The sequence below is a fragment of the Mycetomoellerius zeteki genome, unplaced genomic scaffold (assembly GCF_001594055.1).
Source record: "Mycetomoellerius zeteki isolate Tzet28-1 unplaced genomic scaffold, Tzet1.0 scaffold106, whole genome shotgun sequence".
NCBI lineage: Eukaryota > Metazoa > Arthropoda > Insecta > Hymenoptera > Formicidae > Mycetomoellerius > Mycetomoellerius zeteki.
In genome coordinates, this window is record NW_017255975.1 from 5752405 (window position 1) to 5768225 (window position 15821).

The 15821-nt window shown below is 31.8% G+C and overlaps 3 protein-coding genes across 4 annotated transcripts; 2 read left to right on the forward strand and 1 right to left on the reverse strand.

Moving 5' to 3' along the window:
• Positions 1-2523: 2523 nt before the first annotated feature.
• On the forward strand, positions 2524-12474 carry ana3 (rotatin homolog anastral spindle 3). Its single transcript, XM_018450608.1, has 28 exons — positions 2524-2603; positions 2704-2888; positions 3098-3241; positions 3342-3481; positions 3641-3899; positions 3974-4132; positions 4250-4354; positions 4425-4946; positions 5027-5479; positions 5593-5802; positions 5910-6116; positions 6322-6495; positions 6584-6719; positions 6832-7056; positions 7226-7487; positions 7609-7784; positions 7881-8123; positions 8241-8464; positions 8622-8915; positions 9117-9360; positions 9446-9614; positions 9734-9930; positions 10016-10740; positions 10823-11027; positions 11270-11481; positions 11720-11860; positions 11949-12078; positions 12166-12474. The coding sequence occupies exons 1-28, from the start codon at positions 2558-2560 to the stop codon at positions 12447-12449; spliced, it is 6471 nt and encodes a 2156-aa protein (XP_018306110.1). The 5' UTR covers positions 2524-2557; the 3' UTR covers positions 12450-12474.
• Positions 12475-13181: 707 nt separating this feature from the next.
• LOC108722835 (40S ribosomal protein S15Aa) lies at positions 13182-15012 on the forward strand. Of its 2 annotated transcripts, XM_018448161.1 has the most exons (4): positions 13182-13273; positions 14131-14265; positions 14408-14573; positions 14882-14975. In XM_018448161.1, exons 2-4 carry the CDS (start codon positions 14133-14135, stop codon positions 14973-14975), a joined length of 393 nt encoding a protein of 130 aa, XP_018303663.1. In that variant the 5' UTR covers positions 13182-13273; positions 14131-14132. The 2 variants fall into 2 exon arrangements, with proteins under 2 accessions (XP_018303663.1, XP_018303672.1); XM_018448170.1 differs by lacking the exon at positions 13182-13273 and having other exon boundaries at positions 14133-14265; positions 14882-15012.
• Positions 15013-15089: 77 nt separating this feature from the next.
• On the reverse strand, positions 15090-15621 carry LOC108722845 (uncharacterized). The gene is made up of 2 exons (XM_018448183.1): positions 15259-15621; positions 15090-15186 (listed from the first exon to the last, which is right to left on the reverse strand). The coding sequence occupies exons 1-2, from the start codon at positions 15534-15536 to the stop codon at positions 15108-15110; spliced, it is 357 nt and encodes a 118-aa protein (XP_018303685.1). The 5' UTR covers positions 15537-15621; the 3' UTR covers positions 15090-15107.
• Between the last annotated feature and the right edge of the window lie 200 nt (positions 15622-15821).

Here is a 15821-nt window from a genome sequence, read left to right on the forward strand (position 1 = left end):
ATAAAAAAATTTAGAAATTACTTATTATGTCTTTTACATATAAAAAAACAGCAATTTTTCCAAAAAAACCAAATTTTCGGAAAAAAACCGAAATTTTTCCGGATTTTTTCCAGCAATTTGAAAAAAAGCGGCTTTTTTTAAACTATACTTCAAAATATTTGTAGCGTTAAATGAATGCTAAGAGATCCGAAGCAATCTTGGACAAGATGACCTCTGGATGTAATTATTAATCTTAATCGATATTCGCAGGTCCAATCGATTTTTACATTTCCTTCAACTACTTTGTAGAAAATTGTTCATAACAAATATTTTTCACGATCTCACATAATTTTAAATCACATAATCTTATTCCTTGGATTTTGACCTACAGAGTGAAAAAAATTGTTCAGTTACTTTAAGCAGTAACTAAGATACATTAATTTAAAGTACACTGGACCCGTGAATATCAATTAAGGAAATTTCGAAACAAATACCAATTAAAATTTAAAAAATTTGTAAGTTATGTTTATTATAAACAGTTTAATGTTACAAAGTTACGAGAGAAGACGTTTAAGCTAATCTTACGGGATAACGGATCGTTTTTTAATCGCCATAAAGCTTCGAGCTTCATAAACATCCGGTGTGTCGAAGGATTATCGAGTTTGAACAACATGGAAAGTCCGGTTATGGATATTGAAGACGATAATTACAGAGGTTTCACCATCGACTCGATGATTAATTTTAAACCTTTTGTATGTTTATATGCAGTTAAATAATGTGTACATAATTATGTAATTCAGTGTTGTAAAATTTAAACCGATTGTAATACCTACACGTACCTCGTTAGCGGAAAGCATGTGCTTCGAATTATCCTTGTAATTTCGTAAGGTGATTAAACGGACCTGTGAAAGATCCTTGTTGTGTCGTTAATTACTGTATCTGTACACCTAAGGGTAACTTCGATAAACTTCGATTAACTTAATCGGTGATTAATTCAACCAACGGAATTGCTTGAAGCAAATTTTCGAACTATATTAATTTATCATCTGTAAAATGAAAACCCTTTACTTTTTTATTTCTAATCTAATCTTATAATAAAAAATCAATAGTTCAATCTATGTTGACAAAGTAGTATAAAGATTACGTGATAAATTAATTAATGATTAATTCTATCGACAGAGTATTGCTAAAACAAAATTTCTCGCTATGGACATTTTCCAGCAAGGACACAGTGTAATACAATAAATTATTTCGTCCTTGTTTATCGTTGGCAAACAACAAGGGTATAATAATTGACTGTGTTATACTGTGTCCTTGCTAGAAACGCTCTATATGATTTATCATATTTCTAATCTTTTTTTCCTATATATCTGTATTAACATGTGTCACGTAAATTGCGCCGGTGACTTTTCGTTCAGACTATTTGAAATTTTAGCTAAAAGAAACGTGATTATAAAATAATTTTTATATCATCTGGATTTATAATTATAATATGCATAGCACATATATGTATATAATGCAATATTGGTATAAGACCTTCATCTTTATAATAATAAATTTCATTTTCATTAAAAAAATTATTTTTTTAATCATTATGAAATACGTGTTGTTTAACAAATATATCAAACGCAAATAAAAATACCATGGTTAATCACTCATGCGTGATGGTCAAGTTACAAATTGACTCAGTATGAAACGTGTTAATAATAAAAAATTAATAATACTATCCTTAATAAAATAATATCTATAGATACTTATTATTTATAATAGAATTAATCTATGATTAATTCAATCAACATAATTAAAGCGAAATTGTTTTTTAATTGTATACTTTATTATTTCTAATTTTTTCCATATATTAAACAAAAAAATTGATAATTTTATCTACATTTAACAAGACAAATTATTACTTGATAAATTAATCGATGAGCAAAATTTTAAAACAAAATTATTCCTATTTTTCTTACATATTCAACAACAAACATTTCTGAATATATTAACAAAATAGACTATTTATTATGTTTAAATATTAAATTAATCGAAGTTCGATTGAAGTCGCCCTAAAATCACAAATCCATTCCATTTTCCCTTGTCTCTCTCTTTACGGCACAGTAATAATGAATACCACTAAATATTTATTTGAAGACTCTATTCATCGATTAATACGAATTTCCGTAGATACTCCCACGGGTAATGATACGAAGTGCAATCGCCGCCGTACGAAATTCGATTGAACGAGTCGCAACGTTGCGTCGCGCGCCGAGCATGCGTCCGTTAAAATCTCTACGATAAACACGGTTGTCGATGATCGCGTGGGTGTTCTTATCGGCAGCAAACAGTACATGTGGTGCCATCTAACAATGATTTCTGTAACTTCTTGGGGGAAACCCTGTCGATAATACAGGCTGCTTATTTACCGACAATGACACCGCGGCGCAAACACTGTCACGAACCGCCGTTATTTATCAGCGCTTTTATTTGTTGTTTATCTTGCGGCTCTTGCCACCAAATTTGGCGGTTAAATTTTCAAAGCCTGGATGACAGATAACCTATGACAGTCTGACGAATTATTTCTACGATGCTGGGCACTGCTGGGATAACTGCTGTACACGTTAAAAAACTTGGTGAGGGATGTGATAGGAAATAATTGATTATTTAAAAAAATTTGATATGAACACACATCTATTTTGTGTCTTTCTCGTTACCTTCATATTTCTTTTGTAGGCCACACTATTGAGGAGATACGACTGCGAGCTTTGGATAATATTATTTCCAAGTATGATTTAGGTTTCGTCTGTGATTGTGATGCTGTCAAGAAAGAGATAATCCAAAAGCTGTTTAATTGGTTTTCGTTCGAGACTGCACCACAGCCAGAGAAAGTACTGAATTTGTTATTGCAGCTCTTAAAGGTATTTAGATTATCTTGTTGATGATTTCTGATTAATTTGAAGATCAGGAAAATCTAATACTTTTAATGTTTGTTATTAAGTTTGAATTAAAATGAGATATCTTTGATATAAAAAAATCTAGTTTGAATAGCACTTTAAATTTTTGTAAAATAATTTTTAACTCTTGCTATAAATAACTATTTTAATTAATATATCAACTTTGCTTCAAGGCAGATGTAAACAGTTATTTGAATGCATTTGGCAAGTTGAAGTTTCAAAATGAGCTTTACGAATTGAGGAGAAACCTTTCTCCTGAATGGTATGCAAAATTAGATGAAATTGAACAAGCTATTCTGCATTTAGAAAAGAGTCGGGTAAGTGTATCAAACATGTGTATTAAAATACGACAATAGTTGTGTATTAATATTTTATATATATATCATAGAAATATGAAGGTAATTATAATCATTGCAGGATGTTGCCACAGAATTTTCAGAATTTGATAGACATAGAATACGAACCCAAAATTATATTAGATATAAGAATAAGGACTATGAAAGAGAAGATTATGAAAACTTGAATGATATTTTAAATTTGCCGTCTATCTTAGACAAGTAAGAATTAATACATATAGAACCATAGCAAAATTGCTATTAAGCACTTATTAAAAAAATCAGGATTTGCAGAAAAGACATACGCTGGAAAATTTTTTTCTTAAATAACATACTATATATATTTTATATATATTCAATATATTGTGTAATTGTTTATAGTACTACACCATTTGATATAACATTAGATCGTGAGACTGGCACACGAATTTCTAAAACGATAGAAGGTGGTATTAAATGGCTAGTAATGCCATGGCAGCCGCTAGTTACATCAGACAGAGGAGTACTTACCGCAGTTGAAGAAGCTCTTAATAATACTATCGATATTAATCATATACTGCATACTTGTCAGTTTATAACAAATGTTATGATGCAAGATTTTCCAGCAGAAGTTTTCCTTCAGCGACCCGCAATAATCACGGTAAATATTTTCTTTTAATGAATTATATGTTTGAATGATTAATGAAACACATGTATCTATCTAAAATGTTGCAGATACTTCATGGTCTTCTTAACTCGAGCACTAGCATGTCAGAAACTAATGTTGCGTGTATAGTTCCAACTGTGTTAAGAACTTTGCGTAAATTAACTCGGTCTCTAAGGTTTCGCATTTATTATTACTGTGAACCATGTGTGGCGAATAAAAAACAAAAGGTAATGTTTAATAATATTTTATTTAATTGATACAAAAAGTTATACATAATGATCTTTTTATGTTTAATAATATTGTGATTTATTGACTATTTCTTTGTTGCATTATTTTTTATATAGTTGTTAGGCAATAAGTTAGATAGCAACGTTTACACATCCTCAGAAGGTGGAGATGGTCCAGATAGTGGTTTGCCTGAAGCAAACTATCAAGCATATCAATCGGCAGTGAGTAGTTTTAATTTCTTATCAAGTTTATCATTCTTCACATTTTCTTCATTATAATATTCTTGTTTAGGGGACTAGTGAAAGAAGTCAAAGTATTAGTGAAAATATCGATGATTCTGTCTTACAGTTGCAGCAGATGCTTCTGCCGGTTTATTGTATAGAATCTTTGAAACACGTTCTTACCCAGTTAAGCATTCCTATCGATTCCATATTTCCTCTACGAAACATCAAATATATTACGGATCTAACACATGAATTAGTACAACTGTTAACAATTTGCGTAATGCCGAATATCTGGCTCTGCAACGACGATACGGCATCGAAGATAAACGATGATTTGAAAGCGTTATTGAATTTAATGGGGGAAGTGATGGAATACTTTGGAAGCTGCAGTAATGTCGATCACTTGAGGATAACATACTTGTATCTTACTACTATTATTATGAGGTTGTTGAGTAGTATCGTGCCATTAGAGCTGGCGAACGTTGTTATACCGAATGCTTTGAAGGCATCGATAACAAATGCTGTAATGGACGCACCAATATATCTTTTGTATCCAGCGTTGCATTCCATACTTTTAGAATATGCTCGTGTAAGTAATTCAAATCTTTTTCTTTTCATTCATTCATCAATATCGCCGATAATCACTTCTAATAATCTTTCTTTTTGTAGCAATTTCAAGACTCTAATCAAACAGCATTGATAAAATTATTTGATGAAACTAGAACCGTCGCAAAATCTATGCAGTCAGCTATTTATGTATTAAAAAACGTATCGGAGCAATCACCTTCGGAAACGTTAAAAATGTTACATACGTCCAAATTAAGTCTGTCATATCATAAAAATTTAATTGTCGTTAAAACTGCTGTAAAATTTTTACAAGATATCCCGAAATATTCTTTAAATGATGAGGATTGTGCTCTGGCAACAAAACTGATATTGAATTTATTAGCAAATGCTGATGTAGACGTTCGGTATACCACATATGTCGAATGCCACGCTCTGATTAAGAGTATTCTGGGAGTAGAATATAACAAACTATCGTGGGAAAATTTGATATTTCTCCTTGAACCAAATGTTCTGACAGAAATTATTTCTCATGGTGCAAGCAGCGAAGATAGCAGAGTAATAAAAAATTTTTTATCAAGCATTTTTATTCAAATGTCTGGCTATTTCAAAATTATTGTATGTAGGGTTTTCGATTTCACAATTTAATTTAATTTTGATTTAATATGCAGATAAATGAAATGTCGAGAGACATGCTAGTGTTTATACTGAAAGGAAAAATACAAATGGGCGAAACTGGATGGTTGAAAACTCTAGAAGCTCTTATTCCTGTATTGTATCTTTTACAATGTCACGCTGATACCCATACACCATTGGGACAATGTATAACTAAAATATTTGATCCTGATGTTTCCAATGATATACAGTTGCCTTTTCTTGAGGTGATTTAACTTTATCGAAAACAAAATAGCCTTGTCTGAATTTTTATTTTATTGTTTATCGAAAACGTTTATTCGTAGTCATTTGTTACGTGCTACATTGCTTTCAGGTGTTAAAAGGCAATTTAAGATTTCTCTATTCATCAGATAATGATATTCGGGAAGAAGCATTATGTCGATTAATCTGGCTCCTTGGAAAGGAAAAGAATTCTGTTCAGAAATTGCCGCGCTTATCATCTTTACACGGCTTGCCTCTTAGTTCACTCTGTATATTTGAGCGTAAAAACTTCGTTAAGCGATCAGAAGGCAATTATCAGGTTACATATTTGCATTCAAAATATTTGAAAATCTTTTACAATCTCTAAAATCTTGACCAGTCATTTGGCAAGAAATCGTCCTTTATATTTTAAATTATTAAAATTAAAAATTAAAGTTAAAATTAAAATGTTATTTTATATATATATTTATAATTAATATATAACAATTTTGGACCTAATTTAAAAAAATATTTTGTGTTTGCAGAGAAGCAATATGTTATCCGTACTAGAAATGTTGAACGAACCAAATATCGATCCGAAAATTCGAAAATCTGCATTAGTACAAATTAGCGTGATGCTTTCGGACACTTCTTTACATAAATTGTTTATTAATCAAAGTGGGCTGCCTTTGATTTTGGATATTTTCAATAAATCACTGGTAAGTTACTGTATTTGATAAAAAAATATTGCATGCTTTTCTGTAATTTAAATACATTAAATATCTTAAATATGTTAAATATTTTCAGGTAGAAAAGGATTATGTAAATTATCCAGATTCTGTGATACCGATAATCAGCATATTAAAACTACTCGCATTTTTTGAATGTACCATACGACATGAGTTATCTCTCAACATTGATGTTTTTTTTAACATCATAAGAAGTATGTATATTTTATCATGATTTTTTACTTCATATATTTGTTTAAAATTTAATTAAAGAGATGTACCTAGTAAAATTCCAATGATATTTTGATATAAAATCTTATGTTTTAGGTCTCTTTTTGTTTCCAAACAACGAATGTGTGAAATCCGACGGCGCGCAACTATTGTGTTTACTACTTTATAATGAATATATTATAAGAGTTAGTGAAAGAGATATAGAAAACAATATTGCGTCACATATCTCGTTACCGTATATTGTAGTGACAAACATGAAACTACCATTCGTATGCAGATCTCATTGGAAGACGAGTATACATAGGCGATCTAATATGTCATGTAAGTAATTGTACTTATAAAATATTTTATAAGTACAATTACAATAATTATATAATATAACATTATATAATAATTATATAATAATTATTAGACTAAAACTATATTACTAATCTGTGACTTTGAGTTATAAAATTAAAAAATTAATATTTCGTTACTTTATAATTTATAGTACTTCATGGCAGCAATCCAGTAGTTTTGACTTTCATTAGACAGTATTGGGCCTGGGAATGGAACGGCGGCGTAAACATGTTATGGAAATGTTTGGATGATTTAAAGGATTCTGAAATTGCACAGAAACTGATGATACTTGAAAATGATCTCCTTTCTTTACGATACAGTTTTCCTCAATACTGTTGTCAACAGCAACTTTATAATATTCAAAATTCTACTACACACTATAGCGTTATGTGCGCGCTAGATTACCTCACAATGTAAGCTATTATTAAATTATTAAGTTAATAATTTTTATTATTGCTATTTTTGTTACAAATATATGTTACAGTATATTATCCGTTACAGTATATTATCTATTACAATTATTTAAATTTGCAGGTATCTGAAATTTTACAAAGCACTTCAACGTAATGAAGAAAAAGATATCGAGTCTCTTCCATGGGAACAAACATTCGAGCGATTTTTATTATCGCATCCCACAAGTAAAGAAGACTGTGACTTATTTGTGGACGTTCTAATTTTTCTGCAATTGTATTTAAATGTTGCAAAGAAAGGTAAAATGGCTTGGATAATGACGTACTGAGAGATATTATCGTTTTTTTTTTCTAAATACTAATTATATTAATATAATTCTTTTTTCTAATTCTCAGAAAAAGGTTTATGGATCAGTAGAATTATGAAAAACATGACGAGATCACTGGCAGATTTATTTAAGAATTTAGAAGTTGATAATCAGAATGTACATCAATCCATACTCAAATTAGTACGCACATGTTCAGCGATCGAAAAAATGCAGAAATCTAACGACGAACCTAAAAATACCTGGATTCGATTTGTAGAGTTTGTTGTTTCGACATTATGTTTTGGAGATCAGCAGCATTTCTACAATCTCGGTATTAATATTCCGATTAGATATATTACACCTAAATTTTTAATAATGCCTTTATTTTAGAACGTCGATATTTTATGAAGTTTAATGTTATAAATATGCTTTCTTTTCTTTTTTACAGCATATCTCGATTGGTTACTAACATGTTTGACGTATTTAATTGGGCAGTGCGAATGGGGAAATCATAAGAATCTATTATTGTCGCTTTGCAATACGCTTATTGAGCCGATCGTGTCCTTTCATGGTGCTGGTACTGTCAGTTTTATGGGTTTATCAATAACAAGAAACTCGATAATATGTCTTAATCATTTGTTGCATCAAATGCAAGTCAATTTTAATAAAAATGTGAGTATTTTCTATTTTATAGTGTTTTGAAAACAATATTATATACGAGTTATTATTTATTAATTGTAAATTATAGATTCATTTTTATAATTGTTTTGTATTTTATATTAATCATTAATGGCAATACAAACGAGTAATATGATTGTCACTATTTTAGTCATGGATAGTATTTTGGTGCGAAGAAGGCCGTTCGTTAAATTGGCTACCCATGTTATGGCAAAATAGAGATCCTTTGGTTCGCGCTTCGGCTTTACAATTATTGGCAGGTTTGATGAACACAGTACATACTGCATCGCAACTCTTCAACGCAATCGCTATGGCACCGAGTGATTTGTGTCACACATTGCTTCAATGCATCACAAGCAGAGATGAATCTTGTTTAGTGAGAGAACAAGCGTGTATCGCGTTTTGCAACTTGTTAAAAAACTGCAACTCTAAGACTTTTCAATGTGTAAGTGCGAAAGCACGATATTCTATTAAAGCAAAAACGATGAGAAGGCATTAGTTTTAAATTAAAAAATTTCTATCTTGTGTGTGTGAATATAATATCACACAAAGCATATTCGTATTTTAATTAATATTATATAAAACATCACATTTTTTACATTTTTGAAACAATTATGTATATTTAAGGAACAATCTTTTTGTACAGGGGGGGGACGATTCTTTACAACCACAAGCTATTCTGATGCACGTCGAACAACGCAATGTATATCATGAAATCAGTATACTATGTTCCAATATCTATACGTTGACTACTTTAGATGCGGAACAGTCAGAATATCAGGGAAACGATGGCAAAGCAATGATTGCGCAAAGTTTGCAATCTAGTTGCATTTCATTAGTACCACGCACCGTATCGCACTTATACAATTGTCAGGATGAATTACAACTCTGTAATTATATTATTTAATTGTATTCTTTAAAAAGTTATTTTATACAATTTTATTTATATTTAATTTTTGTATATTTCTCTTATAGTTTCCGGCAGGGTTTCTGAAATAACGGATGTGGACAATTTTATGGAATCAATAGCAACGCCTTCACTTATTACAGCTGCTTGTAACTTATTAAATAATTTAATATTCATCGGACAACATGAAGTGGTACGGCAAATTTACGAATATTCCATCGATAAGTACTTACTTGGGTACGTATATAAAAAGATTTATATATATATATAAAACATAAATATGGTAGAGAGCGCCAAGGATCGGTTACATGTTTTTGAATAATATAATATTCTTGGATTCATGAATTTAATATAAGGTGTTTAACTGAGATTCCGAAAGATATCAGAAGCAGGAAGAATTTGAGTCATTATTCTGATACACTGGAGATGTATATCAGCATTTGCACAGTTTTAACAAACTGTATCACGCATAGCAATGAATACGCAGCCGTCGTACTTTTTTCCCCTGATTCGCTTTATACTATATTTTGTTTCCTAAATATCGATTTATATCGTACGTATTTTAATATTTAATATAAACATTAATTGAATTTTTAAACAATATCCCACATCCTTAATTAATGCAGTAATTTTCTTAGAGTTTACTGAACCGCGTCTGATATATCTACGCAACAGATTCTGGACGGAGATTTATAATTTTGTGGCGGTGCTTTCGTTAACGGAGGACCAGCACTTTGAAGCCATTCAAAGCGCGTTAGAATTATGTGGCTCTGAAACGGTCATGGTTTCCATTTGTTTCGCGATAAGGGACTCTACAACAGATTTGAGAATGAGTGCCATTAGCCTCTTAGCTTTCCTACTGTCTCACGAGATTCAGAAAGATTCCTTGGGAAGAAATAGCACATTTTTATTACAAACTGTGCTGGATACTAATGTGGCACACGTTTCGATTGAAAGCAAGGATGGTATTTTGCGAGATGTCATATCAAATATCAACAAATTATCAATAAGGGACGCAAACGCGCATTCCAGAAAATCGAATGAAAGCGAGAAAGATTCACATGCGAAAGACGATAAGCTACCGAATCAAGAACAAGCTACTATAGGAGACGAATTATGTGGACTATTACTGCATCTTTTCATCGCTCATAGCTATGCAAAATCCAAAAAGAGCAGCAAACAATCGGAGGATAAAGATCTCATTGTAGGCGCCCTTACTAATCTACTATGCGTGTCAAAGAAGGCGAAACGAACGGCATTATGGGGTAATCTTCCTGAGACTGCGTTGATGATCCTAAAAGAATTGTATGTCAAATTGAATCTTCAACCATTTGAGCTTTACAAGAAGCAAGCGGAAAAGAAGGTAAAGGAAGATTTTAACACATTTATATGGAAGCAATCACAATTTCTATACGAATTTATAAAAACTTTCTTTTTTATTACAGATTCATCCTTTGTTGCACGATGTGAATTGTATCTTCATACTTCTGATGAACTTTATGTGCGGAGACGCATATGTTAAGGAAAGCCTAACAAAGGAAGGCTTGGCAGACGTAGTACATAAGTTATGGGCTTGGATAGCGTTAAATAAAATAGTATCAACGTCCGCCTTAAAATTACTGGCGACGTTCACAACGAAATGTAATGTTGGTAAGATGATTTAAAAGCATTTAATTATTAATAATATTGGGCGAGTCAAGAAGGCAAAGCAGCTATGCATGCTTACCGAGCGATTGAATATGATTGGTTGGATCTATAAGTAACAATCAATTATGTTTATTTGCTCGGCGAGCTGGCTAGCCGCTTTGTCAACTTGAACGCGCCCATTGATAACAAGGATACGATTTCTCTCTAGCATCTTTTTAAATTAATTAATTTTACCGCATTTTTAGCCGCACAATCCTTAACATTAACGACGTTATTACCGGGAAGTGGATTAAGGAAAACGCCAAATACGCTCGCGTTGATACACGTTGTTATACAAGTAACGTGCAAAGAAATAGAAAGAGCCGGTCAAATTTTCGATAATCACAAGATGCACTTTGCTTTCCACATCCTGCGAAACGCGGTGCATGTTCACGAGTGTAGAGTCTGCATTTCGAAGGTAATTACATCTATCTATTATTACAATTACAGAATAGTTTTGAAACAATGAGACTCAGACTGCGTTTGCTTTGAGCGCTCACTCGCTGTAAATTTCATTCTATCTTCCTTTCGCACGTAATGAACGATACAAATAGAAGCTTACAGAGCGCACTAAGCAAATAGCCTTAATGAGAATGTGCTTAGTAGTACGAGCATTTCCAAACTGATTAATTGTGAATTAATTGTTCATTTCACAGAGTAATCTTCTTCAACTTTTTACCAAGATACATCCTACTATCACCAAAAGAACGAAACCATGGCCATTAGTGGAAATGTATTGTCTAGAGTTTTTATTAGATTTTACTTACTACGAGGAAGGGCAATTGTGCGTGCCAAAGGTAACATATAGAGAAATATATTAGTTGTTTGATAAGTATATAGTATCTTTATAGTATCTTTTTTTTATATATATAGTATCTTTTTTAGGCCACTGATTCTCTAGACGTCCTAATGCATTTAGCAAAATGTCCTTCATCAACGAACAGAGTACTCGCAATATCGATATTACGCAATTTAGCTTTCAACATAGCGAATAGACCTCGGCTTCTTAGTTCAGGTATATAAATATATAAATATAAAATATGCAGGAAAGATGCAATAATTTATATTTATTGCATATTACACTATGTTTGTTATTTTACAGTGGATTTCATAAATCTGTTGCACGACGTTTTTAAGAATGGATCGCCATATGAGATCAATTTAGCTGGATCCATGCTGTGGTCTTTGATCAGTAACAACCAAAAAGGAAAACTTATTATGCGAAGTGCCGGGTTCTCTCAAAGCATTCGGGAAGCCCTCGGCAGATTTACGTTGTCAAGTATCGATGCTAGTAAACAGGAGCAGGAATTAGTTAAAGTTCTGCAATATGTGCTTACCATTCTCAGTCCAGTTGAAGTAAAGAACAGTGATGCTCAACCTAGTTGATATTTTAAAGAATGATCAAATGCTGTACATATTTATTTTTTATTTTCGATCGACATTAACTTGTAAAATAATAAATTCAATGATTGTAATATTTTTTATATATGGAACATTGTATAGTTATATGTATTGTACGCATCTCAAAGAAGTGACCGTACAAATTTTGTTAATATAGATATATACACATTTTTTGAACAAATGTTTAATGTCATATATATTTTTTAACAACCCTTTATAACAAATCCATGTTCTGTAAATGATTAAAATGTACACAAAAATCATTTTTTTCCTTGTTTGCTATATTACTTTTATCGATCATCATTAGGTATTTTCTATTTAGTGACACAAGTATTGTTTTGTCTTTATTACTCATGGAATGTAAAGAAAGATTTAACATTTGTGTCGACTTGTGTCATTAAATGGAAAGTACTCATTGTCAATCGTATTATCAAACTTCACGCAATGGATATATTTTCCAACGTTTTCCAATCAAAGTAATAGGAATGCGGGTTCCAGTTAAGCTGGTTCTACATTAGTCGCATCGCAGTGTCGCAAGCGTTTTGGTCCAATCAGAGCCGAGCTAGATTGATGTTGATTGGACCGCAACGTTGCGACGCTGCGATGCGACTAATGTAGAACTAAAGTCACTAGATTAACATAATCTAGTTAATCTAGTGACTTTATGTAGAACCAGCTTTATGCGCACGCGTCAAAAACGCTAGCGACAGTGCCGATAGCAGCGACGCCAGCGATGCGGGTTTGCTCCTTTTTATGTTCACGTTGAATTCGCGTGTACGATACCGCGACAAATAAATTACGAATCGCAGGTAATCTTTCGTGATAAAACCCATCAACTTCATATTAACGCGGTGAACGGTGCGTTGAATCCGTTTGTGTATCCCGATGATGGTATTTAACGCTCGGCACGAAACGTTCATGAAATATTTGAAATGCAAGATGAACCGGTGCAATTGTTCCATCGTTTCTTTCACCAGCTGTTTTCCGCTTAAATCGCAAAAAGTGTATCCCAAAGACATGAGCGTTACGATATAACTGAAGAATCTTATAAAATTTACTTTTTTGTGTATAGTGCAACAATTAGTTTTTATCTGTTTACTGTGCCTTGTATGAAGGTTAGGTTAGGTTATCTCTCGTGGTATCCATAGTGCTCCTATAATAATAGAACTATTATAGGAACCCAAAGCGTCCACGGATAAAACTACAATATTTAAATTTGTATAGCTTGTAACTACGTTATTACATTTATTTTTTGGTGATCGTGCAGTAATAAATTAACTATATGTACAGCTGGTTATATTGCGTTAAACTTGTTTAAAGTTAAGCTTTCTGTAGAATATGCACAATTGGTGCTTTTCAACAAGAGACACAGTAAGTCTGTTCCATTCAGCTGAACTTTGTGCACAGTTCATTTTTTTCTTTTTTCTTCACGTTGGAAAAAAAAGACTATGTAAGAAGTTCAGCTAAAAAGAACAACTCTAATATAATATATGATTATTTCATTTTTCTTTAATATTGGTAAATAATAAGAATGTAATGATTTACTATGTTATACTGTGTTCTTGCTGGAAAGCATTTAATTTTAAAGAATTATATCGAAAAATATAACATGATTGCATATGTAAATATATGTAAGTTATTAATGCTTGCGACGTTTGGCTTTCAGCCATGGTGCGTATGAACGTTCTTAGCGATGCCTTGAAGGCAATCAATAATGCTGAAAAACGTGGAAAGCGGCAGGTGTTGTTGCGACCCTGTTCCAAGGTGATTGTCAAATTCTTGACTGTCATGATGAAGCATGGTAAGTGAATCCAGTATATAATTTGTATTATATTTAATAAATATTTAATTTATACATATATTTTTTATTATTAATGTATTTTATATGTTACATATATATTTATACATAAATATAAAAACATTTATATATATATTTTACACAGGGTATATTGGAGAGTTTGAAATTGTGGATGATCATCGCAGTGGGAAAGTAGTAGTGAATCTTACCGGAAGGTTAAACAAATGCGGCGTCATTTCACCTAGATTTGACGTACCTATCAACGACATCGAGAAATGGACCAATAATCTCTTACCTTCTCGACAGTTTGGGTAAGTCCTTATTTATTTGTAATATATGAGAAATTTTTTCTTACATTTGCTATATAAAATATAAATTTCCTATTTATTTTGATTACTAAATTAAATTTATGTAATATAGTACACTATACTAGCAAGAATAAAATAAAATAAAAAAGTATACTTGAAAGATTACTCAGTTCAAGTGAAAAGTATGCTCAAAGTTATTATAAGATTATTATTGAGTATTTGCGTGTTTAGTGTGATTTTAATGTACGAATTGTGTTAATTAAACTTTAAAGGAAATAATTGTATAATATACATTTTTATTTATGTCTCAGATATGTTGTATTGACAACTAGCGGAGGAATTATGGATCACGAGGAGGCTAGGAGAAAACATCTCGGAGGAAAAATATTGGGATTTTTCTTCTAATTTTTTAGTTAAGTAAATAAAGATGTAAACACAAAAACTGTATGTCTAAGTGATCTTTCGATGAAAACATTTCAATCCACGAAAATTTTTACTCCATTATTCTACGTTTTATTTATATGGCATGTTTTTCGCTCAAGATTTCTTCGCTCCATTAGTCGTTAATTCCAGTAATGTGAGCAGATTTGCTTGTCTTGCCTGTCTTATTATATCCCTAAAGAATCACCTCGATCATCATTGTGCCAATATAAATTATAAAACAGAATACATTGATGGATCTATTTACCGAGAGCAGAAAGGAGGAGGAGAATCAACGAGGCCGTCGCGAGTCAAAATACGTCTATCTAGGAGTTGGACCAGATATTCATAAGGATCATGGGGTCGACGTAGCAGAAGCTCGCCGAGCAGAGAATCGATGATGTCATAAATCCTTTTTCGTTTTAAATATGACACCGCATCTTGCATGTTTCGTGGTGCATGTCGGACAGTATCATTTTTGGGACATACATTGGACGTTCCTCCAGTTTCTCGTTGCTTCGAAGGCGAGTTTAAACAATTCTCCATCCTCCATTTGTTGTAGATTCGGAATTCAAATAATTCACGATGGCGAAGTTTTTACGATCGTCCAATGTCCATGTCGTTCCCCCCTCCTCTCCTTCCTAGTTATTTTAGGTAAAAATTCTAGACTCAAGGCTGCCAATCTGCGATATAATGAATTTCTCTATTATATTGGACTTGAAGTTGCCAATATCGAAAAGCAAATTCCCTATAAGCGCATAATATTATTTAATATTAAATAATATTTTACTAAAATTATATAATATTAAATAATATTCCTGAAATATTAAT